Here is a 27,475-nt window from a genome sequence, read left to right on the forward strand (position 1 = left end):
TTGCAACTATTATATTTCAAAATTAAAATATGGCCTTTAATAAGCATCATTCACAAAATGTGATACTTAATTACCCTTGAATAAAGAAAATTCATAAAATTGTAATAAATATAACTTTTTGTTGGTGTATGTATTGTTACTATCTATGACAGCTACAGTTGATGTTGATTTATGCAAAATTATTGTCAAAAGGACATTTGACAGAGTTTGACTTTCAATTGATTGGATTTAGGAGTCGCAAATTGTTTAATTAAAAACAAAATGTCTTTAGTAAAATTATTTTCACTGTCCACTCGAGGTAAAACTTTATAACTGCTCTTATTACATAGGCTCAGCTAAATAAAAATCCTTTTTGGTGTTTTAAAATTTGATTGTTACGCAACGGTATTTATAACCTTTTTTTAAACACAAATAGACATAACAACAAATATAAATTTTCAATTTTATGTTTCATTAAAAATTAATAACTCTGTTTAGGGTCTATTTTTTTTCCTTGTTAAGATAAGCTATAGTTTGTACAGGTATAGTGTATAAAGCAAAAATATTATAATTTAATTTTAGTACGAACATCTGGTGCTAGTGGTATGCTAGTTCGTCATGCCAGTTCTAGTCAAGAAGGCAAAACTGATAAAGTATACCCACCTAATGTTCCTGGCTTTAAATATGTCAATGCTGAAGATCCAGACATGAGTTTCAAAGAAATGTCCAATAGAGCTGCACAGACATTATTTTGGACAGAACTAGCACGAGGATTTGCTGTTACTTTAGCTCATATTTTCAAGGTAAGTTTTATTTTAACTTTGGATATGTTTATTTGTATAAACTATTCAGGTGTCATTAAAGTACATTCATCAATTTGTTAATAGAAGTAATCAAATTAAAAAAGGTATTTTAAGAATTTGTGGTCTTGTTCGAATAAATTAATGCATAATATATGTAATAAAAAAACATTATTGAATACTAGGAAATACTGGTCCAGTTTGATTCCTGCTTTTGCAAATTTTGGTGTATGACCTAAAAGTTTTTCTTTTGAGAAACAATTATTTACAATTCAATAACTGTATGCCTTTATTTAAGGATTATGTATAACATATAAAAAATCATTTTCTATTTTAAAAATTTCCAGGAGCCAGCAACTATCAATTATCCATTTGAAAAGGGACCTCTGTCACCCCGATTCAGGGGAGAGCATGCTTTGCGCCGTTATCCCTCTGGTGAGGAAAGATGCATTGCCTGCAAATTATGTGAAGCAATTTGTCCGGCTCAGGTACTTTAAAAATAATGATATTATTTAAAATTCTTATTGATATATGAGAAGTCAAGTTGTATTTAAAAGAATAATCAGAAAGCCAAATATGTGCATTTGACATCCATTCCACATACTGATTTATTAATGTTAGCGCTGCTAAACTTTAAGTATTTATTGCTTTGAGTTTGATGATGAGGATGAGAAATATCTTAGACCACTAGGTTAGTGGCATCTGTGGTGACCACTTGTTATCAGTCGCCTTATTTGCCCGCCTTCCGGAAAATTGTTTTATTTTAATAATATTAGAATACTAGCTGTTACCTGTCGCTTTGCCAGCGTAAAATATGAATATATTTACAAATTAACTTAAAATATTACGTTAATATAATACCTCTTTGTGTACCACATTGGTGTGTATTTCAGCCCATAGGGTAGAATATCCAGAAATGCTTAAATGCGAATCAACTCATTTTTAATCAGTAGCCAATAAATAAAGTTTTGAGCTTCTAACTTCAAAATGACAGACTTCCAGACTAACCTGAATACTAAATTTTAACACCTATTTTTCCCTTTAGGCCTACAATATCAAGAAAAGCTTAAATATGTATCTACTCATTTTTAATCAGTAGCTCAAAAATAAAGTTTCATGCTTCTAACTTAAAAAATGATGGCTTCTGGCCTATCCATGGCCATTTCTTAATATAGTATATAATACCACCCGTATTACAGTTGATTCTGTAAAAGTATTTTGTGAATTTTCAAAGCGAATAGTGGGTCTTTGGAGGGGGTTTCAAAAATAAGAGTTGGGTACCAAGTGTTTTTATTTTGCTGTTCCTGGAGCATTTCAGACAAGGATCTAGCCGATCTATTAAAGATTCTTCTATCATCGGCCAAGCGGCTTGTATGCCGTAGTCTATGTAATCTATGTTTTTCTAGAACTGCTTCCTTTATTGTCAGAGGGAGGCTAACGAATCAATTGTTCTGTTGGATCTCTGGGGTGTTGTCCCAGCATGATTCATATCAATATTTGCATCAATAAACTCTCTGAACGATTCCCGATCAGTGATCTTATTTTATAATGTCCCTGGATCTGTATTTTCGATAATTTGCGAACTGATTGTAAGTATAACTGGTGACTGATCTGAAGAACTTTCATAGCATGGTTCCAGTGTCACGTAGTGCCTAGAAAGTACTTTTATAAATGATTTAGATTTTTAATAAAAATCTTTAACTCAAAACTATTCTCAATAATCTATAAACTCAATTGTATTGAACTCAAATAGGTCTCAAATAGGTATTTGTTAATAACGGTTCTTTTTAATTTTACAGGCAATTACAATTGAAGCAGAGGAACGTAAAGATGGTTCTCGTCGGACAACAAGATACGATATTGATATGACGAAATGTATTTACTGTGGTTTCTGCCAGGTGATTAATTTCTTTTTCAATTTTAAATTGCGACACGTAAATGTAACATAATTGTTAAACGCACTGTTTTACATGTACTCTGGGTACAGTAATCCAGAATGTGATGATTAAGCTACAATATAAAAATAAAATAGCCTTACATGGCATTGCATGTATAATTCCATATTTGCAATTAACTTGCACATTTAATCAACTTATTGTATGGATGTGTTTGTGATTGATTAACCGGCAAAGACAAGTTCAGAATAGGCTATTTGACAATGCGAAAAATAAAGTGTCAATTATTGTAATCAGTATATATTATGAGTTTAAAAATGGTTATTTAGTAACGAAAGTTGAAAATAACAATTAATTTATTCAAAAATCCATAAATAAAAATGCATTTTTTTAAACGTTTGTCACGTGACACAAAACGCTCCTGATTGGTCCGGCTTATGATGACGTCACTTGCTTGTTAACCTCGTTTTTCCTCAGCTTTTGCTACAGATTACAATACAAGCAAGTGACGTCACTGACCTCATTGCAGCGCCATTTTGTCAAAGTAGCGTTTTCGCGCGCTATTTAAATATGGAATTTTTAATTTGATATTTTTCAGCAAATCTGTACTAGAATTAAGAAAAAACAACTTTTACTGGGTTCCTTAACCTCTAATAAATAATATAAATTGATTTTAAAAACCAATCCAGGCTATTCCATGTTGGTTAACTTATAATCATAATAAAGATAATTTATATTTACATTTTCTATCACAGGAGGCATGCCCAGTAGACGCTATTGTAGAGGGTCCCAACTTCGAGTTCTCGACAGAAACTCACGAGGAACTTCTTTACAACAAAGAGAAGTTGCTTTCGAACGGTGACAAATGGGAGAGTGAGATCGCATCCAACATCAGAGCAGATCATCTCTACCGTTAAACAGCACTAGCTCTTAGTTTAAAGTTATAAGGTTCAATATTGCAAGTCAGACATGCGAATTTGAATCTTAAATAGGATTATTAAATTATGTGATAAATAAATAATCAACATCTCGCTTTTGACTTTTACTCAGACACTTATTAGTTAGTAACATACAAAAGTTTCAAGAGAAATAGTATAGAATCTGAGCCGTCTCAAGCTATGCTGGGGCCCTTGGCCACCCATGAATTTGGGGCCCTTTTGGTAGGTATTTACTTCCATGTACAAATAATTTGCTTATAGCCTATAATAGGCCTTAAGTATAGTTTCAAATAAACGATGCGGTAATTTTCGTAAATTCGTAGGAATCTGATTGGTTGTACAATCTTATGGCTATATCTATTTCTATCATGAAGAGCACGTCTATAGCTTTCAACTTTTAATATCGACTATCGTAACTAGCCTTTTGCTAAATATGTTAGTTATTACGTACAAATAAGACAATTTCGAAAATATACATAGCTTCGGGGCCCTCTCAGGGTGGGGGCCCTGGGCACTTGCCCGTGTGGCTTTATGGTAAAGAAGTTATGTATAGAATATGTTAGCATATAGACTAATGTTTTCTTACTGTACTAAATTTAGATAGTGAAAAATAATGTATAAAATGTATTATAATACCTTAAATATATATATAAAATTATTTCTAAAACATTATACAATAGTGAGATGGGAAGTTATAAATAGCCAATATATTTTAATTATTTATTTCAAAAACGATACATTTTAAATATTTCTTCTTAAATAAATCTCAAATTAGTAAACATTCAGTCAAAATATTTGATAATTAATAAATTTAACTAATTATTACTTACATTGTTTTAATACTACCAAGTTAAATAGAGTAACACTAAACCCGTATAGTTCTTCTATATATAAGCATTTATTTTTTAAGTTCTATTTAAATCTTTATTTAAGTTTTTTCTCATCTTATATCATATATATATATGTGATTATATTCATCTTTATCAGGAATTTGTGTTTATGATATTTCTTAAAAGAATAAATGCAGGCAAAAACATCCATATTTTTGATTGACACATGCGTCGCACGAGTATATATGATGAAATGTAAATGGAACTCAAAAATGTAATTATTTTAAGTTGAAATTTTATATTAGCATACATAGTGGCATCTCGATACTAAACTCTGGGAAACGCGGATTGTTTCCAGTATTTAGTCATTTTAGTAAGTCTGACTTGGATTAGCGTTTCAGGGACTAAGCATTTTATTTTCATGAATAGGGAGCATTTTCTAACTAAAAACTATAACTATAGCCCCCACCGTAAAGTTACAAAAAGAGCTTGAATGTTGTTGATTAAATTATGGTTATCATTGATTTACATGCTATTTTTAACTAAACATTAATAGCATAATATATTTTTAAATAATGAAATACAAAAAAATGAATTTTTATTTGATTGGAAGGCAGAACAAAGTTAATTTATTTAACCTCATCTAGTTCACTAGTTCAACATATACTACTTGCCTGCTTCATAGTACATCACCATTTGTGCTTATTAACTAAATAACAGTAGTTTGACAGATTTAAGTTAATGGTTTCTTTGTCATTGTAATGTCAATTTATGAATACTATCCTCAATAATCTTAACCTTTTTTAATAAATAGGTTATCTAAAACAAAAGGTTTTATCAAGTTGGACTCCTAGTTACTGAGATGTGATCTTTGGAACATAGTCAATGTCATAAAGAATCTATTATGTTGATAAATTATTTGTATTAGTTGGTGTGATTACCGCCTAATATTTTGTAACTGTATCGTTCTAAATCTTCTTGGACACTCTCTATACTCCTATCGGCGTCAATGGTCAGCACTTCGCAGCCCACATCAGGAGAACTCACCCACTTCTCATATGATTCATGTATCTGGAAGATTTTTTTAAATTAGTATTTAATACATTGTTCCTACATAATTTAAGTACACTAATCAATTTCTAATACTTTTTGTATTTATTTAATGGCTTTAGTTTTGCCAAATTACTAATATTTTTTTGTTGTTTTATAAGAATACTATTAATTAACATACTTGTTCTAAATACTCTAGTGGCACCTCAGACTCCTCGGCTCTTCCTCGTTTCATCATTCTCTCCCAAACGATTTTAGGTGTTGTTCGTAGATAAACTGCAAATAATAATGAAAGTTTTAATGATTATGTTTTAGTTTATTAATTATTTTTGTGAAATAAAATTACTCTAATAGAACTAAATGAGACTTAAAACATGTTTAAATGGGTTCTTTCAACTAAAATTTTTATAAATTGACTATTTGATAATAATTAATAAATAAATGAACATATAATATTAAATGAGACACACTTTTTGATTCCATTATACTAAATTTTATGTGTTTTAGTATGAGGATTTAAGAAAATCTTGATTTTTGAAGCATTTCTGAACAGGTTGAACAGGTTCAAATTTTGGAAGCATTTCTGAATTGGAACTACTTTAGGAACTTAATAAGTGTTTATATTTCATTTTGTGCTCATAGAGGAAAACATCATCAATTGAAATTCTGAAAAGTGTATTCATCAGTCTCCAAATGGACCAGTATGGCCAAACAATTGCTGGAATGTTAATTATTGCATTAAGACAAAGATAATTAGAACTATTAACATACCAATGAGATCTAAACTAGTGTCTAAATTCTTCTCTGTGTAGTCAAACCATTGTTGAAGAACTTCATATTCTGGTTCTTTAAGGAAATCCTGCTTCTTAGCGTTTTCAACAAAACAGTGCCTGCTGTTTTGCACAGATCTGGAAATAAATAAGATTAGACAATAAAATGTTGGTTTTTCAATTATGGAATTAAAACCTTTATTATTAATTAATCATTTTGATTCACTACTATCACTGTATTGTCTTTAGCAAAAGTATTATGTTTAATAGTTTAGAGAACTATCTTACACTATAGAATCAAATAGCAGCAACAATCGTGCCATAATTGTTGGGAAGCAATTTATGTATGACATGACATGACTTGACAATTATTTATGTATGTTGTAGTATAAAATCATTAACTACAGGCACAAAGGACATAACGTCAGTTCCCAAGGATGGTTGCATATTGGTAATGTAAGCAATGTTAAAAAACTTTTACAGTGCCAATGTCTATGGACAATGTTGACCATTAGCAGGCCTATTAGTAAATTTAACCAATGTATACTATAATAAAAAAAATGTTAATTATTTAACACAGACCTTTCAAACATTTTAACTGTTATGTTTGGGTTTGTCGGTGGACTAATTTGTATTTTGAGACGGCTGAGATGCACATAATGCTGGAAGGCGAAAGTCCACTCTTTCGTGTCACTGTATACCAGGCCGAGCAGGTTGTGACCACTCACGTTACGCCATTCAGATATTGGTTCCTGTTCACATATTAATATATGATTTAATCACACATTTGTAATGAGATAAAATATGTTTTGATAGATTTATTGTAAAATATTTTGTTTTAAGACTTATCTTGACTATTCATTTTTATCATATTAAATAAGATATATATGTTTGTATATATGAAATCGTTTGCGGTATCTTTTATGTTGCACATGAAAATGCAATTATTCGACATTTGCATGACGTTTCAAAAGTTCTTTTATGAGCCTATTTGATTAATGAACATTTTAATTTCGAATTATTATTAATATATTCACCCCTATAAACTTCCGAATAAATAAATAATCAATAAACAAACATAAATAATGTTATATACTTATGTTTTAGAGGCTAAAGAAAAGGTTAATATTTTGCCGCCGTTTTTATACTTACCGCATGTGTATCTACAACTGGATATTTTTCGAAGAATTTAATACAAGTAGATTTACCGGAACCTATGTTTCCTTCAATTGATACTTTAAAAAGTCTTTTGTTTACGATGCGTGCAGCATTTGTTATTGTTGTTACATTTGACATGGTATTAGGTTTTATCTAAATCAAGTTTCTAAAACAAGTTTAAATACTTCTTGAATCCAATAAATAAGCACGCTTAATTTGAGTGTCACAATAAGTGTTAATGATATAAAATATAAGTTTTGAAAGAAATATGGAAAAACTTTTTTATTTTTATCAAATGTCAGTTTTCTACTGTTACTCTACATCAAACGTCAAAGTCACGTCGTTATTAAAAATGTTTTTTAGAGCACTGGATACAAATTGTACTATGTTTATTTTTTACTTAAATATATTTTAAAAGCACAACTGTTGAAACTCCAAAGCGTGCTGCATCTTCTGATATAAGTTTTATGTATATCGGTGTTTTTTTTTTAAGTTAGCGAAAACAAAAAACGTCTTTTCATTAATGTTAAATTAGTTACAATAATAACTTCAATTAACACAATAATAATCAACTAACAGTGATTTTTGCAACAACTAAAGGGCATGGTTGGTTACTCTTCGGTGTTCCTGTGGATGGACCCAATTTTGATAGGAACAAGTGGCTTGGTGTGCAAATACTCTGCTCCGGAGCAGTCCGTCTGTCCTTTAAAAATGAAATGCAATAAAGTCTCGTGGATATACCTCAAGGTATTGTATGAGGCCAACATCCTTGCCTTAACCGGGTGCACTGTCAGTAAGAATAGCATATGCATTTGATAAAGGAAAAAATCGTAAGTATGAGAGAAATACGTTACAATCTATTAACTCATCATCATCATCCTGTTCTCATTTACTGCTGGATATAAGCTTGTTCGATGTGCGCCACGCTATTAAGCGCGTCGTATAACTCTCAACAGCTGCCAGACAATTTCCGTATATTGTCACTCCACCTAGCTGCTTGTCAAGGCTTGCTCTCGACTCGTCATATATATGACGAGTATATAGTGACACGTCTATTCCAACGGTTGTCGGTTCTATGATATAATACGTGATCAGGCTACTGCCACTTCGGCTTACTAATCCTTTTCAACCATTTACTATTCATATACTAAATGAAGTAAACACGCACTTACGTTTTGTTAATGATAACATTAAAATATTATAATCCAAATAATTAATAAAATATGCACCATTATATAGACTAGCGCGAACATAGAATTGAATTTTCATTAAAAATCAAGGATTTAGATATCGCTCATCGAATGAATATATTTCGGGTCAATCTGTTATAATTTTTAATTTGATTTAAGAAACTATTGTAAATATATACTAGGTACTACTTTGCAGTTAGTTCTCCAGTCGGATCCATGCAATCATAAGACTAGACTGAGTCTGAGACTGATTGCGATTATGTTCTGGCATTTTTCAACAAATACCAGGATGAATGAGCATGTTTTTAGCGTTGCTGTGTAAACAGTCAATACTAGGTCCAGAAATCAGTGATGTGCAAGTAATGAAAGTGGTGTTTAAACGATTGAAAAAAAAAATATGACTGAGTTTTTCATTTAATGTATAAACAAAATGTTTATTCAAACGGATAGTGTGTTGTAGAAATATCTTGAGTAAAATTGTTTGGAAAAAAAATGACTCTTACAGTAGCAGATGAAGTTACGTCAGCGTTACGTCAGTTATGGGCTTTTAATTTAATTATGTTTATATTATGAAAATAATATTTTACTCCAATATAATTTATTATACTAAATTTAAGTTCGAAAATTCGTCTGAAAAAGGCGAATTTTCGAAGTTTGTCAGAGCTCACGGAGCGTATGAAATGGTGGTCGAGTCATTCAAAAGCGAGTGTAGTCGTAGTGTAAAATTTATACAACTAGGTTTTCAATTCAGAAAATGCATTAGAAAAATTGCAAGCTTTTATGAGCTGTCTTATAATATTTTCTGTTACATCGATGTTGTCTGCGCTTTTGTGTATATATTTTATTTATTTATTTGGTCAGCTAGTATATAATTATTTATAGTTCATTTACTGTTACATCTAAATAAACTAACTTTACAAATTACTAAATTGGGTATATCATAAAAGCACAGATCTTCAAGATTACAAAACAAAAAACAAAAAAAACAGCAATTACAGTTTTCCATGCGAATTGATGAGTCCTTTGAAATCGGTTACATTACACGGTAAAATAATATGTGTCGTGCATTAAATTGTGTCTAAAAAGATAACAAAATATTAAGAATAAAATTTACAATATTTAATAGATAATGTAAATTTATATAAAAAAGCAAGTTTGTTCGAAAAATAAAAATATAGGAATATTTTATGTCAAAGAGAACTTAAACATTTTAACAATGTCGAAGCAAATTGCTTAAAACTTGAATTAACTTTGCAAATTTTACCAATTCTTAGGCTTAGAATTTTATTATTATTACGTTATCCGTCGTCCATACTACAAATACAACTAATAATACAAATAATAAAAAAGCGTGGACTTAGAATTTGTTGACTTTCAAGCGGAATACACATGATGTATATAAATTTAACAGTGTTAAAAAAAAAACTACATGTTAGTGTAGTGACATTTCGTTTCAATGGTCATCTAAATATTATTAAGTTTCTTAACAAAATAGTAATAAAAAACATGAATTGTCCAAAGATTCCCAAGTCCCAAGCATTTTCACTACTTCGTATCTAATAATTATAGAAAAAAAAAACAGATTTATTATAGATAATTAATTTAATAAATTATTGTTTTTAAAAAATATATATACGTATTTAATTCCCGAATGGGGGAAAATTTAATTTCACGTCTCAGTTTAATTTATTACGTTTTATTAGCCTAAACCGCGTCAATCCATCAAATAGTAATTTTAACTTTATTAAAATTTCACAGCGGGTCGTCCTGGTTCATTAAGTAATGGAATAATGAATGCATTGTTTGACTTTCAGCACGTAACGACAAACTTCCGTTTAAAGCGCGGTTTCTATTGTCTCGCCAATTTTCATACTTCGTTTCGTTATGGTTGGGCTAACTTTTTTCGGGATCCGTTTTGGGTGAATTATTATTAAACTTTATATAATCTTTGGTTTGTCTGTAGGTAATTATGTACTAAATTAATATAATATAATTAATTTAAATTTATGAACATTATTTTCTATAATTTTATAAATTTTTGCACTTTTTTTTCTAACAGAAAAAAGTACCAAAAAATAAATGAGTTCTTAAATTGTTAAAAAGACACTTACTCTAGTGTTTTGTTACAATAGTTCTGAAGTGAAGTGTTTTTAAATAAGCATGTGAGAGAAGTAAAGGGGTCAGGGTCGGTGGAGTATTTGTTGAAACACTACGAAATAGGGATCCGTGACGAGATAGGTAAAAAAAATAACGAACTAACTCATTCAATATTTGTAACCACATTATGTCAACGACATTTTGTTCTTCACTTTGTGACTTTTAATATCAAAGGTATTCAATATCTTCAATATGAACGAATGACATTGTCTAGTCTAGACAAATAAAATTGAAATGTTCTGTTATTAAAACGATTGAAATTCCATTCGCATGAAAAATTTTACAACTTAAAAAACTAAAATAAAATAATATTTATACTAACATGTCTGAAAAATTGATTAAATTCATAGTATTTTAAATAATTAATTTTTCATTCTCTCGGGGACAATGTATATTAAAAATTTGTCACAAAGGTTAGTGGCGCATTGGCCACGTAAGGAATGGTCAACATTACAAGTTCGAGACAGCATACAACCAAGTGGTCCTTTTTTCCAATCTACTTTATAAAAAAAGTGTTTCCAAATCAAATATTGTAAGTCATTGATTCAATCTCGTTCCATTTATCTAATAATTTCACGGTAATCTTCATTGTGATACTTATGTTTGAACTGTACGTTGATTTTTCAGTCAATTAAACTATTCGTAACTTGAAAAATAATATGATTTTTTATAATTTGAGAGATGATATGCATGTAGTTATGTAGCAACTGAATACGTAATGTCACTCATTTAAAAACAATATAATATTGGCCGTATCTACGTAAAGATCAAGACAGAAGAAGAATTATAGCGTATCCATGAATGATTTCATTTAAACGTTAAGTGTAGAACTCATATTTGACCTAGAAATTAAACTATCATCTCACCCAAAGACGATTCACTACGAAAAATCGGGGAATGATAAAATAAAATCCTTTTTATGTACAGAACCGTTTCAAAATACTATAAAATATGTCCAGTGTCTTGACAGCGAGCCCCAGAAATAGTATTCGTACAATGCCTACAGTTTGACTGAATAGCTGTTGACATTCCATTGTCAGAGAGACAATGGGTGTGAGATGATTCTGTTTGTTTCATTTCATCGTTAGTAAAACTCGTCGCGATTGTAGTCAGCTTCGTCAGTTTGGTTGTTTTTTTTTTTTTATTTTGAAGGGCTCACATTTGCTGCAGCATTATGCTTAACGAAGATAAAAAATTCAAGTGTTTTGTCATATTTATTGTTGACCTAACTTTTTCAGTTTGTATATTATTAATTTTAAATAGTTAGTAATATTTATTTGAATACTTTTCAGGTCACAGATTTGAATATAAATGTATTAGTGAGAGTTCGTTTTGATGGACAATTAAGAATAACTTACATCCTTGACAAAAACCTTTAAAAATATCGATGAGAATTTTCCATATTTAAAAGGTTCATAACATTTATCTCCTTGTAATGGCGTAATTTATTTTTATGATTTACACCAGATCTAATCCAGTATTCCGTTAGTTAGATAATGGGACGACCAGGGCCAGCAGCAAGCATTAGTATTAATTATTTGTATTACATACATTGTTCAGAATTAGGGTTTATGTGCGATACACACACTAACTATTAAATGGGTACGAAAATTATGCAACGAAATTGTCATAGCTATTAAATATTTGATTTAATTGCTTATAAGATCAGGTACGTATATACAATATATATTTATCACGGCTTATATCAAAATCGAAATTATACTTTATGTAGGCCGAAATTATAAATCAACTTTAAATATTTATGAAATAATAATTCATTTTATCGTAATGAATATTCAAATTGAAATGTACTTTAATCATACGTATGATTGAGCAATAGTTATTCCGTAATTAGAATTCAAGTATAAAATACCTTTCTGTAAAATTAAGCATTATGAATGTACCTTTTTTTTTATAATTTACGAAGATTTTCAAATTTGCCTATGAATGAGTGTGTTTACCTATAGATACTGACACTACCTATTTTATCTTAAATACATTTCTGACGCTATCAATGCGCTGCCAACTATGATATCTAAGATGTTATGGCCCTTGTGCATGTTTTAATAACGCTGGCTCTCGTACCCTTCAAGCCGGTCATAGAGATACTAAGTACCTACTGATGTTTAGAAGTGGTTAAAGTGTAAAGCGTTTGCTCTCAACCAGACGTACTGTACTGTACTTGTATAAAGCCGTCGGTTAAATATTTTATATGCGACAAAGTTGTAAAGCAACATTGTTCTTTTGTTACCATAAAGTACGTTCATTTAAATAAGATTTAAATTACACATTTCTGGTTTCCGAAATCCCTCTTCGAGTTTTGTTTGTTGCGATTACACATACGAAGTCACAATTACCATGTCAGAGGCAGGCTATGATTAAATTTGTTCTCGTCAAATTACGGAACAACAAGGGAAGGCGTAGTCGAAATAAATTTAACTTAAACTTCTATATACTTTGACTTTTATCCTCGCTATTATTGCTATCCTGATTTTCTTTGGGATTTCTTGAGCAGAATTAATGAGACGTGTAGGAGAATCACGGGTAATAATGCCAGAATTTGAATTCTCTTGTTTATTTGCTAATCTCGAGTCGAGTGTCGAGTTTTTATTATTATTGTTATTTGACAATTGCGAGCCTTGGAAGTTTTAAGAATTTGTTCTATTCTTGTCAATAATTTGAACCTAGTGATCATATACCTTCTGAAATGCAAAATTGTTATATTATTTATGTAATTGTTCTCTATTATTAGTACATATATCGTATACTTGTAGCCCGTCTGGGTAGATACCACTAACTACTGCCAAACAGCAATATTTAGAATTGTTGTATTCTGGTTTGAAGGGTGAGTGGGTGAGTAACTACAGGAACAAGTTACATAACATCTTAGTTCCCAAGGTCGGCGGTTCACTGGCGATGCATGGAATGGTTAATATTTCTTACAGCGCCAATGAGAACTTACCTATTCGAAACAGGAGGTTTTCGTGCTCGACGGTGAATGGAAATCTTGCGAGGAAACCTGCATGTGTCCTGTACTGATGATATAAAAATCTATATCGTAGACCAGTGTTTTAAGTGATTTTTTTTTTGGGCTCGCTCATTTTTGTCGTATTATTCGGGGTCACCAATTTGTAGTATTTTTTATTTATTTTTATTTATTTATTTATTCATCAACCTTATCACTGACTTTACAGGTACTTATAACGTAATGCGTTAGTGAGGCATTTATCAAATTAGAATATAATTACAAAAATAAAAAAGACCTGAGATACATATTTAAATTAAATTAAAATTAAAAATATAACAATAAAACAAGACAAAAATAAAAAAGACATTGAAAAAGTAATTAGCCTATACGAGCTTATAACATAATATAAATTTTAGCTGATATCTATGTAATAAAATGTAAAAGTGTGTTTTTTCATAAAGTAAGTGATGTTTTATGAAAATTGTATTCCTAATAGTCATAAATGAAAGCTCTTCAATAAAATTCAAGTGTACCCACTGAATTTTATGGAAGATTTGGATAAATTCCCAAAAAAGAATATCGGATGAAAGTTTGTATAGAATTTCGTCATTTTTATATTTGTGTTGTTGTATGGATGTTCTGGCATTGCCTGTTGCACCTCACACAACTTAATTGTTAATCCAAAATCCAAATGTCAAATTTAGTTTTAAGTATTGGCCTACAGTAATAAATAAATAAATAGATAAACAAATGTCTCGTGGTATTTTTAGGTTTTATTTGTTAACGAGGTACCAACATACATAATTGTACCTAATTATATTCGTCATTGTAACCGTATACGTTACTAATAAATTAAGTTCTTTATAATGCTAAGACGATACGAACGATAAAATCTTTTTTTTTTTTTTTTAATATTGGACAACATCACATACATTACTCTGATCCCAATGTAAGTAGCTATAGCACTTGTGTTATGGAAGATCAGAAGTAACGACGGTACCACAAACACCCAGACCCAAGACAACATAGAAAACTAATGAACTTTTTCTACATCGACTCGGCCGGGAATCGAACCCGGGACCTCGGAGTGGCGTACCCATGAAAACCGGTGTACACACTACTCGACCACGGAGGTCGTCAAAAACTAAATCTACTATTTTTCTGAACGTTCTGTGGGCTTGGCACCGACTTGAGACAGTTTTGTAGTACATATAAAACCTTTTAATAAAAACTAAATTGACCTATTTTCCAGTTTCGGTGCATTGTGTGTTATTTTTTAAAAACGTTTTTTTTTATGGTATAGGCAGGCGGACGAACAAATGGGCCACATGTTAGTAAGTGGTCCACCACCGCCCAGAGAAAATGGCGCTGTAAGAAATATTAACCATTCCTTACATCGCCAATGGGCCACCAATCTTGGGAACTAAGATGTTATGTTCCCTGAGCCTGCCTGGCTCACTCATCATTCGAAACGGAACATAACAATACTGAGTACTGCTGTTTTGCGGTAGAATATCTAATGAGTGGGTGATACCTAGCCAGACGGGCTTGGACACAGCCCTACCACCAATAAATTTATAAATATTAAACTTTTATGCATTATTTGTTTTATTGAGTGGGTTAAATATGATTCTTTCGGAAAAGTAGCAAAAACCACAACTAAATCTTACTATCCTTTCCTGAATGATGAAGAATGAAACACGGCGAAAACGACGTTCTGAATACCGCTCCTAAGCCATCATTATCTATAAGGAAAATTCGTGTTATTTCTGCCTCATCAAATTGCTGTAGTAATAATTATCGAGATACGATGCTTATACAATCTGAAATACAGATGGTAGAATTGTATTCGTATTTTAAACCATACTGTCAGAATGTATACTTTCATTTGGTATTACCAATTTTCTTGTTGTTAATGTTTCATTTGATTTTCTATTCCTTGTGTATGTAATTATACCCCATTCAAAGTATATGGCAATCGGGCAGGATGCTCACCCGATGGAAAGTGACTACCACCCCCATGATGCCATTCTGCAGCACCGGAGGGTTTGCAGGTGCGTCGGCCTTTCAGAAATGAGTACGCACTTTTCTTGAAGGTTACCAAGTCATATTGGTTCAGAAAGACCGGCGGCGAAAGCTGGTTCCACAGAGTGGTTGTGCGAGGCAGAAAATATCTTAGATCAATCAATAAGAAATTGTAATGCTTCTACGTGAAATAATAATATTTGAATTTGAGTTTAAAGTAAGAGAGAGAAAGAGAGTGTTTCTATATCACAAAGGCCAATACACGAATTAAACAAAATGTTTAGATGTTTCGCTTTAAATATCTATAATTGTTTGTATACTGCGAAATCATATTACTGAAAAAACAGTTACGCTGAAATTATTTGGACAAATATTAACGTAATTCGAAGCGAAGGTTTGTTCATGATTGCAATTTTTGATTTTACATATTTGCAAATTTCAAAATTAAGATATAATTTAAAATTGTTGTCTTTTTTTTTTTGCACTTCAAATTAACAATTAGTTCCTGGAGATGTTTACGTTCCTCAAACATGATTGAAACTTTTATTGAAATTCCAATTAAATTCTTGTTTTTAGTATCCTGTGAATGTTTTGCGACATGATAAAGGTACGTTTTATATGCGAGTTTATTTGACGGATTAATCAACTGAGGTTTTCATTTCGGAGTACGGACGATAGAATAGGACGTTAAACCTCGTGAAAGATATTTGAAGATTTTATTTCACAAGCTAACGGTTCCGCTTTGCTCGAGTAAATAACGGTTTTACCACATTTTCTTTTTAATTATTTTAATTATGAGTTATTAACTCTTAAATAGAATTAACACAGCTTTACTTTTCAACTGCGCCTTTATCTCAGATACGCAGAATTAACGCAATAATTGAATACATAAATTACGAATAATAATATATTTTTTTGGATTCATTTACAAATATTATTTTTTAATTAAGTAACAAGTAATATATTCAAATGAAATTGCTTGGGCTTTGTTCAAGACGGTCTGGGTTGGTACCACACACTTATCATATATTATACAACAAAACAGCAATACTACAATACTATTTTTTGTGTGCCAGTTTGAAGGGTGAGTGAGGCAGTGTAATTACATCCACGTATAATATATTCGTTCTCGTCGTTTTCGCGATCAAACGGGTGGTTAATATTTCTCACAATCTCGATGTATATGGGCAGTGGTAAGCACTTAGCATCAAGCAAATTTACCACGCTACCAACCTACAAAAAATTAAATAGCTACATTTAAATAAGAAAATCCTTCTCCTTTCAATTTAAACGTGAAGTATGGAGTGCGTATGGTACCTAAAGTACTAAATCGGTAGTAGTAAACCATTTTGCAAGTCATTTCAACAGGCAGATTATAGATTTGTAAGCAGCCATGAGAGATGTGCTCTGCTATTGTCCAAGATGTAAACTGAGCGAGCTATTTAATATCAAAATCAAGTCAATAAGATAATAGAGGAAGTTAACTTGGGACTTTTACAAGTTGAGCTATTAACGATTTATTGTTAGATATAATTCCAGATACTATAAAACAATAATAACATTAACCGTACATTTCCGTTATTAAATTTTCTATTTTTCTAACTAAGTTCCATGAAAACAGCATCTCAACTGTAAATTTAAAAATAAAGGTGTGAAAACCGCGCTGGAACTCTCCAAGTACGGTGCATCTTCACTATCTTTATGATTATTGTAGTCCGCATTTTCTGTTCCAGCGCTTTTGTTTTAAAATATTTTTACAACACGACAGCTTCGCAGTTGCATAAACATGGGTTCGAAATTTAAAAACATAAAATTATTATTGTTATAGCGGTAAGTCCTTTGTATATTATGTGATTTTTCTTTTTTATTTCTATCCATGATTATTATATTGTTTATAATCTGTGGTTTTCGTGGTGTTTTTAAATTGTCCAATACAATCAAAATTCATGCGAAATTTACTTTAATCTGTTTACTAAGAATTCATTAGTTAAGGTAAAACAATAAAAAGCATGTGCGCTTTTTGTTTCGTTTGAATTTGATTTCAGAGGATTTTTTTATTAGAGATTACAGAGGATTTTCTCTGAATATATTGATATTTTCATGCTTGTCGATAGCCAATTATGAATTAATTATGATGTATAATGTATATACACGGAGACAAAGATAAGTAAGTATTTAACATGTGACTGAGCATGTATAATTAAATCTGAGAGAGATTAATAACGTAAGAAGAAACTCGAAGTCATAGCAGAATACGATCGTGAAGTATCAGCACAGTATATTAGGATAGATCAGCTTAGAAAATTAATAAAATTACAAGTGATATTGACTATAAAAATGGTTTATTTAAAAGGTATAGGTATGTATAAAAAATTATGACCAAAGGTCGTTTTTCAAAATTCCACGAATGATACGAAGTTCTTATGGTTTATTTTTTTTATAAAATTAGGTAGAGGACGGACAAGTGGGCCACCTGACGGTAAGTGGTAACTGTTACCCATAGATATTGGCGGCAGAAGAAAACCATTTTATGGTGTTGTATACACCAATGCACCACCAATTTTGGGAACTAAGATGTTATGTCCCTTGTACCTGTAGTTAGAGTTAGCATTATCTAAAACGCATTCTTGAGGAGGTCTTTCCTGAGGTTAATACGGAGTACTACTAAATTAAAATACTACTAAATTAAAAGACAAAAAGTATATATTTTGTATACAAATGTACAAAGAAATTTTTGATTTAAGCAAATTTTATTATATGAGATAAATATAATTCAGGAATAAGGATATTTATGAATTGCCAATTTAAAATTTAATACATACGTATAAATCTATAGCAGTATATCAACGCTTTATTATAATTGTTATTAGTTAAATTAAATCTTACGAAATTTTAAGTGAATAAATATTATTAATAGCTCCTTTAGCTCTCGATTTACAATATTTCAAGTTATTTCAGTTAAAATACAATTAACGTTACCTAAAAGATTATAAAAGCGTCCATTCGAATATATTATTTATATTTCCTCGTAACAGTGGCGTTTCACAATGTACAAATAAATTCAGAAAAAATGATTGCTGGAATTCGTGTATAATTCAAAACAAATTTATTCTCAATTTTCATCTTTATTTACGTATGACTGCCTCTGCCACTGAGGCTTGAACACCATTCGGTTTCCATTTTAGGCACAAATCCGGACAAACGCCATTTAGTTTTCAAGTACTTAATTTGCGTTTATCATTAATGTTCGACAGCGAATGAAAACACTGTGAACAAAACCTCTATAATATTTCGGACGAAAATCTCGGAACGACCTGTATCGGAGCGGCGTGGTGGAATACGCTTAATCCGTCTTCAAAAGGAACACTTACGGGCAGGCATACTAAATCAGGGTTCTGTACCTCTGAAGGGAAAAAGGAACGCTTATAAAATCACTTTGTTGTCCGTCTGTCTCTCTGCCCATCAAGACCCTTCTTCCCAGAAACGCGTTGAATAAATTTTTATAAAGTTGAAATTAATACCAAATACTGAGATTTACGATCTCTTGGAGCTGTGAAAAATGTTTTAAGTTTACGCAATCAAAAAGTATGGCCGTTTATGTCGCCACTTTCCATACATTCACAAAGAGACTCAAAACCATAGGGTATTTTACACGTTGACCTAGAATCATGTAATTTGGCAATAAACAATATCTTGTAACACAAGTATAGGAATAACATCGCTGTCTGATTGTTTATCTGTCTAATGCTACGGTATCCTCAGTGCTTTAGTTCGAATAGCACATGCCCAGTTTTTATACAGGTACAAATATAATTTACATCAAAACTTTGTTTAAATATTGTTACCGAATAGCCCTAGCCCCCATATCTATATGCCAATGCCAATGCTAGCCCAATATGGTGTTATGTCGTTGCATTATATCATTAATTATATCACATTATTATTATTATTACATATTATAAATATATACAATTATTATTGTAATACATTGATAAATAATTTGTACAGCTTTAATTAATATTATTTTATATGGAATAACATTTAATACTGGCATGTAACACTATTTCTTATTATAAAAATGATTGAGCTGTCATAAGGAAAACAATTGGATGATTGTGAGGGACTGCAAAGAAATATAGAGAGATTTGGAGCATCATTGTAAAACATAATATTATTTTGCAATTCCAAACTACTGAAATTACATATATTTTCGCGTCTCTTGCTCATGTGAATGTAATAAATAAATCTCCGGCAATACAAACAGGGTATATATAAGGTGTAATGCAATGAAAGCGTTAGATTACATATACGAGTTTAAATGTCAGCTCGTTGTGCAAGTGAGGACACGCGCCATTATATACTGAACGGTACGGTGTTCTGGACTTGTAATGTAAATATCCTTGTTCGAGCAACATTCGAGCTTGCATAGCTTTGTAGTTACGTATCATCAACGGGTCTCTGTTTAATTATAATTTACGTAAATTTTGTATGCGATGTTCAATGAAGACTGTAACATGAACTTTGAGAGTAACTGAAAATAACTCGACTGTTCTTTTATTTATTGTAGGGATTTTATTGTAGGGAATAAGACGAAATAACATAGATGACATTTTAGTACTTATAGATTTTAATAGTTTCTATTTCTTGAACTTGCGTTTAAAACTTTACTCAGTGGTAGGGCGTAAGCACATCCGGGTAGGTTAAAGGCTCATTCATCAGATATTCTATCGCCGAATAGCAGTACTCAGTATTGTTGTGTTCCAGTTTGAAGGACGTGTGAGCCAGTGCAACTAGAAGCACAAGGGATTTAACATCTCAATTCCCAAGGTTGGTGGCGCATTGGCGATGTGAGGAATAGTTAATATTTCTTACAGTGCTATCGTCTATGAGCGGTGGTGACTTACCATCAGGAAGCCCATAAAAGAAACATACATATAAGTATAACATACTTATGAGTTCTAACTATTTTAGAGCAAAACACTTTGAATATTCCGTTGTGCAACATATTCTACTATGGTCCGTTCCATGTTGTCTTCCGTTGTATTCTCTGCTGTGCGATATTCGTAAAAAAATTGGTACTTACCCATGTACAAGATATATATGAACTAAAAATAGATACTGTATAGATCTTGACCGCGTGGAATGGTGGCAAGAATACTAGCAGCATGTCCCCTTTAAATCGCAAAAAGAAATGTATCGAATTACAATGATATTTTAACTGCTTTACTCTTTTAAAGCGATGACATTCAATCAAAAAAACGTTAAGCATTTTATGTTTTGTAGTTTAATGTAGTCCGAGGCATCGATCCTGTCGGTCTAATCCAACATCACTTAAAATCCACTTAAAATCCAACATCACTTAAAATAAAAAATCTATGTTCACAATATAATATCTCGATATATGTAATATAATTAATTAATTTCCGATGTCAAAATACCTCGATAATAGCGATTTTTATTATAGTCGACCGAATATCATGAAATATTTCATACACTTGATGGTATGGCGTCGTGCAAGCCCAACAGAGTAGGTACCTGAGTTTCTTGCCGATTCTTCTCGGTAGAATTTACATTCCGAACCGATGGTAGCTTTACTTTAAATAGTTTGTTAAGTGACGATTCAAAAGTGCTTGTAAAAGCCTACTTGAATAAAGTATATTTTGATTTTGATTTTGATTTTTGACTAGTCATATATTTTTCTTCTTTCTTATTTATTCTTCCAAATAGCATTACTTAGCATTGTTGTGTTCCAGTTTGAAGTTTGAGTGAGTCAGTGTAACTACAGTCACAAGGGATATAACATCTTAGTTTACAAGGTTGGTGGCGCGTTCGTGATATGAGTAATGATTAATATTTCTTACAGTACCAATGTCTATGCAGTGCTGACCACCATTAGGTAGCTCACTTGTCAGTGCTTCAGAAAAGGACATAAAGTACCTAAAACTTGCTCCCCATTCACATGCAGGCAGAATCTAGTTAACCGTAAATAAAAATGGGGTCAATATAGATAAATAAATATATACCTAAAATATGTTATTACTATATGTTTATGTTATAAGAGTTAGAGACACGAAACATCACTCTCTGCCTCGTAACATATACACGTAATAAAACCACTAGATGGTCCGCGTCCGAACTCAATCGTCCCGGAAATTGCTCTGAGACGTTTTGATTTAGAAAACGTAACGTTTGCCAAGTGGAACGGTTGTATGATTTTATTTCAAGATATAGATTCATATTGGATATGAGTAACAGCGATTTCGCTCGCCTGCATTTGATGTAGAATGTTTTCTGAGTAACTTTTAACTGAAACGGGTTCAAGTAATATTGTCCAATAGCCAAGCCGTTTATATGATGGCTATGTAAAAATTGCTTAATTTTATGAAATACCCATCCGATGTATCGATATTTCGCACGGGTACAATGAAGTTTTATATTTAATTTATACAAAATAGTGATGTCTATTACGGTAGTATATGTGATGAGTGGGTGATACCTACACAGACTATTTTGCACAACCAACCTTCATAAAACGTTTATCATGCAGGATGTTCATACGATGAATTTAATTTATATGGGCTTTCTGTTCTTTCGCAGAATAATTCACTTTCATCACAGTGGGTAAGGAACAAAATCAATCGTTTAATCGTGATGAAGGAATAAGCAGACCGATAGAATTACTTTCATTAGTAATACTAGCCTCATGTTAATAAGGTATGCGTTATTCAAGATAAACGTCTGATTTTCAGAGACGTATAAAATTTAATGAATATTACATCCCTAAAAATAGACGAAATACGGCCGTAATTCATCTGTACTAATTTTATAAATTTGAAAGTAACTCTGTATGTCTATCTGTTGCACTTTTACAGCAAACCACTGAACCGAATTTGATAAAATTTGGTATGAAGCAAGCTATAACTCCATGAAAGAGATAGGGTACTTTTATATAAATACCACTTGACGATCAACCCCTAAATCGCAAGCGTATCTTTGGACGATAAGAGTAGTTGGTAATAAAACTGAAAGTTGACATAATTAGAAGTATAATATATATAAGTTAGGTTTACATTTCATTTTCGGTTATGTCAACAAAACAAAAAAAGAAAAACACCTCTGTCAACCAGTAAACGAAATTCACAGCAAAATATGTGTGTTGGCAATACGTACGTAAAATATTAAAGTTCTATTTTATTAAATATAATTTATTTATAGCACATTATGAATAAATGTCAGCTTTCTGCGCTCCTTCGCCATATAAACTTTAACTACGCCAAATTTGACACCATTCCGTGCGCTATATACTGATAATATAACATATTCGCAAAGATATAACCGACTTCAAGTTTATTCTTTAAATTTAAATGGAACCAAGGTCAAAGTTCCCTCGCAAGAGAAAAATATTTATTAAAATGGGTTCAGAATCGGTTCTGAGTTAACAAACATAAAGAACAAAGAAGTCGGTTAAAAAAGGACAACCGACTTCAAAAAACAACGACATTCGGTTGAAAAAACTTGCTTAACTCAGAAAAAAAGTAGATTTCCTTATATAATTTTATTATCATTATAATTCATGTTTTTCACGACGCCCAATGAGATTACGCATATCAAATGAATTTTCCCGCCGTGACGAGTATCTGTCAATGTTTATGTTGCCAGATTAAAAATATAATGTTATGATGATTATTATACAAAGTGACAGATACTCGTCTGTAATATTTAGATAATAATAATTCGTATAATATTTAAAAATAAGTATTGCATTCTAATGGAGTCTTACACGGTTGAAAAGGAGTAAAAAAATTCCTATGAATATATATAATAGTGTAAGCAATGTATAATCATTTGTTATATTGTATTTTAGAACAATAATATTCAATTACTTTATATTTCAAACCAATAAAATTATTTACGTCTACTGGAATCGTATATGAATTTTGTTAATCAGTTTATGACTTATGATATTATTATCTGTGCAAAACACTAATAATAGTTAGTTTTGGCGGGCTTTGACCAAACATTATATTCGAGAGAAAAAAATATGACGGTCTTTCTTATCGATCACAGAGATAAATATAATTCATAAATTGTTAAAATAAGGAGTAAATGTGTCCTTTTTAATAAATAATTAAAGTACCTTAAACTATATAAAAGTCGTTACTTACAATGTATAATGTATGTTTGTACCAAGATAACCGATTTAGAGAACGTGAATTTAAACCAAAAGAGTGACTTCGGCCCTTAATAAGCACCCCCTTAGCTATCTTGTAATTAATATTTGTTTATACTTAATTTCGTGCTCGGCGGCGAAGAGAAACGTCGTGTGAAAATTGATTAAGACGAATTTCTGCCACATGTACCAAACTCTCCATGTAAAAAAAAAACAAAACGAAAATCTCGGTTAATTTGCTAGAAATACGACTATATATTTTCATTTCAATTCAAGCTTTGGTATATTGACGATATAAGCTATAAAGTACCGGCGCGTATTGTGGGAGGTTTCAATAATCCCACGTACGGGTCAATCAGGCGATTGCCTCACGGGCAATTGGGAATTATAGTTTTATATCATTCACTCGTTATTTCTCTTTGACTGCACAGTGAGTAAGGATACAAAGCGCGATGCCGCTTGATATTACGTGAATGAGTGAACGTATCACATATTTTAAAGGAAGCGTTCAGTACAGCTTTCGTTATACAAAGAGAAATATCAAAGTAGTTGAATAGTATGGACGATAGTTCATTTACTAGCATAACATACTTTTATTATGTATCATAACAAAATTTGCCCATAGAAACGTCTAAAATAATATATCTATATGTAATATTGTACCATCTTAATTTGGTTAGACTGTTTCTTGTTAAAACTCTGTCAAAGGATAAGATATTAAGTCTGTCAATAGATGTAGCTATAAGGTTTTTAATATGCTTTGTAAACTGTGCTCTAACCGTTTAGTTTGTAACAATTTTTCGAACCTAATAATTATTACTGACCTAAAACACGATTCAAACATGCTATAAACTAGCCACTACTCGAACAAGTCCGTCAAAATAATTATAAAGGCAATTCAAACACTACAAGATCATATTATAAGAATCGTTAAAGAGCGTTTGTGTGCTAAAGGATATTACAACACTAATGACTTTTTAGTTGACTGCACACCTTGGGAATGAAATGATCGCCTCCAGGCTGTTTCACATAACTAAAATATAATAATTATTGTACATGCAAAATGAAAAAAAAAAAAAAAAATATATCCCGCTGAGTTTCTTTCGCCGGTTCTTCTCAGGTCCGAGGTGCTAAATTCCGAACCGGTGGTAGATTTTTGACAATCAATAAGCAAGTGTAAACACTTCTATATTGAATAAAGATTTTTGATTTGATTTGATTTGATTTGATTTATTCAAATCGATTACTGAGTTCCGTACCTATTTTAAATATGCACATAAAATTGCAAGTGATAATAAATAACAGAATAAAATAAATTATATTTGATGGCCTTATTCCGTAAACAGTTTTCTAAAAGGTTGGTCCTTTTAATTTCGCTTGTCCACATTCCTCCACACCTCGAAGCGAGGCAGCCATATTTTTCGTTTGGAAACCGATTTATGTCGTCGTTCCCGGTCGTTTATTTGTTCGGAAATCGGCGCAAGTGATTAAGTTGTAAAAAACCGGTAGATACTGATCTTTCGGTCTTTTTGGTGCTAAATTTCGTATTCCGAACCATTTCGATACTGAAATTTATTTTATTGTATTTTTTTTTTTGGTATTTCGCAGTTTCCGGCCTGCGTGTGTATTACATTTTTTGTATAACGTCACGATTATTTCCTTCCTGAACGATTTTGGAACGTTGATTCCAATAACAAATTTAACTATTTTTTTTACTAGTGAAAACGCGGCACAAGTTTCTACTTCAAGGCTTCTGCTCTTAAAGAGATGACTTAAGGTTCATGCTACCACGTTGATCTATTAAAAGTTAGTTGTACCATGTGAAACAATGTCTATTATATGAGACTATTTTAAAATTGTTTTTCTTTTCCACTAGATAATGTATTATAAGCATGGGTCTTAATAGATGGTTGATGGTTGAATTATTTTATTAAATTTTTTTTTTGGAAAATTGTTGAAAATTGGAATAACTGGGCAAAAGCGAGAGTTGGTTTTGGAAGAAAATATTTAGAGACTATTTAAGAGTTTATTTAAAAAAATATTTTCAGTCGCACAAAAATAAAATAACTTTAACCATATAGAATATGAATACCAGTATAGCCAGTGCTATGTCTATTAGACATACAATCTTAGTTCCCATGGTTTGTGGTGCATTGACCGTTGACCATAAGCGTTGACCACAATTATTGTTGACCTGTCAGCTTTCAATTGAAATAAAAAACCCATAAACGAACCAACCTTTTTGATATATATTATAATTTTGTACCCTCAGGTGATAGAAAAAATACATATAGTACATAAATTTTAATTCAAATTATGTAGCAAGAATCAATCCTGTTAGGCCAAAGCACGTAAAATAAGTATTAAATACACCTTCAGTTTCGTGAAACATATAAATGGACTTCTTGTGAATGAAATGGATCAATTCCTACTCAAGTGCGACGGTTAGTTCAATATGATCACTATGTTTACGATGAAAATAGGAGCGAGAAAAAACTGTATTGGAAATTAAAAAAATATTTCTTTTGCTTTATGTCTATATTTCGTTTTTAATTGAAAATTTTACTATAATTTATATTATTTTCCTGTCAAAGAAAAAAATCCAACCAATAGACGTAAATAACAATTACCGTTTTAATTACAAAACGCTGTTTTATAACTCAAAAACTTTTACGTTTTTGGACTTAAATCGGTTTTTTATTGAATTTACGATTGGGAACAATTAAGAAACTTGACTAGATAAAGTAAATCCTTTATAAAAAGGCAAAAAGGATAGTAACAATCTGTAAATATCTCACTGCCGGGCGACTTTCAAGCCCAACCGCCGTAAAGCAATACTTAGCATTGTTGTGTTGCGGTTTGAGGGTTAAGGGCGTCAGTATAAAGGGACAAGGGACATACAATCTTAATCCTGATTTTGGTGACGCATTAACTTAAAGTGAACGTGACAATTACCATCAGGTGGACTAATTGCCTGCCTACATATACTATATATATACAAGAAATTATGACATCATTGAAAGAGTTAATATTTTATCGTTTTATTAATCGAATGCTCGATTTCGAAATAAGAACCATTTTGATAACTATAATGGTACTTTTGTTGTATCAGGCCTTATGATATTTAGTAGGTTTTTGATCAATTCAGTTATACAGCGATGTGATGTTACTTGATTTTTTTAAAAGTATATAAGCTAATTATATTTTTACTATAAGTATTTGAAACGGGATATTTACCATGTTTTTTATTTTTATTTGGTGGAGCTCGATATTTCGACATTATCTACGAATATCTTGTTCACGAGAAAAAAAAGAAAAATTTTTTTTTTTGTTAAACTTGCAGCTAAATGCAAAATTTCAAATGCGATTGATAGCAAACATTTCAATATTACTTAAAAAAAAATTATATATTAATTTGATCAAGTTAAATGACGAATGAAGACTATTTGAATATACCTTATATCTGATTTTGGACTGTCAAAATAGATTACATTATTTTCCAATAAGCCTACAGAGTCAACTATTTTATCTTCACCATTTTAAAT

General features: G+C 31.1%; 2 protein-coding genes across 2 annotated transcripts; one reads left to right on the plus strand and one right to left on the minus strand.

Annotated features, from left to right (window-relative positions):
* Positions 1-151: 151 nt before the first annotated feature.
* Positions 152-3,706, plus strand: LOC113402890 (NADH-ubiquinone oxidoreductase subunit 8). Its single transcript, XM_026643244.2, has 5 exons — positions 152-298; positions 562-782; positions 1,127-1,267; positions 2,579-2,677; positions 3,430-3,706. Exons 1-5 carry the CDS (start codon positions 262-264, stop codon positions 3,589-3,591), a joined length of 660 nt encoding a protein of 219 aa, XP_026499029.1. The 5' UTR covers positions 152-261; the 3' UTR covers positions 3,592-3,706.
* Positions 3,707-5,248: 1,542 nt separating this feature from the next.
* On the minus strand, positions 5,249-7,702 carry LOC113402889 (deoxynucleoside kinase-like). Its single transcript, XM_026643242.2, has 5 exons — positions 7,415-7,702; positions 6,845-7,014; positions 6,264-6,400; positions 5,674-5,768; positions 5,249-5,513 (listed from the first exon to the last, which is right to left on the minus strand). Exons 1-5 carry the CDS (start codon positions 7,556-7,558, stop codon positions 5,367-5,369), a joined length of 693 nt encoding a protein of 230 aa, XP_026499027.2. The 5' UTR covers positions 7,559-7,702; the 3' UTR covers positions 5,249-5,366.
* Positions 7,703-27,475: the final 19,773 nt, after the last annotated feature.

Source organism: Vanessa tameamea, chromosome 9 (assembly GCF_037043105.1).
Source record: "Vanessa tameamea isolate UH-Manoa-2023 chromosome 9, ilVanTame1 primary haplotype, whole genome shotgun sequence".
In the NCBI taxonomy this organism is placed as follows: domain Eukaryota; kingdom Metazoa; phylum Arthropoda; class Insecta; order Lepidoptera; family Nymphalidae; genus Vanessa; species Vanessa tameamea.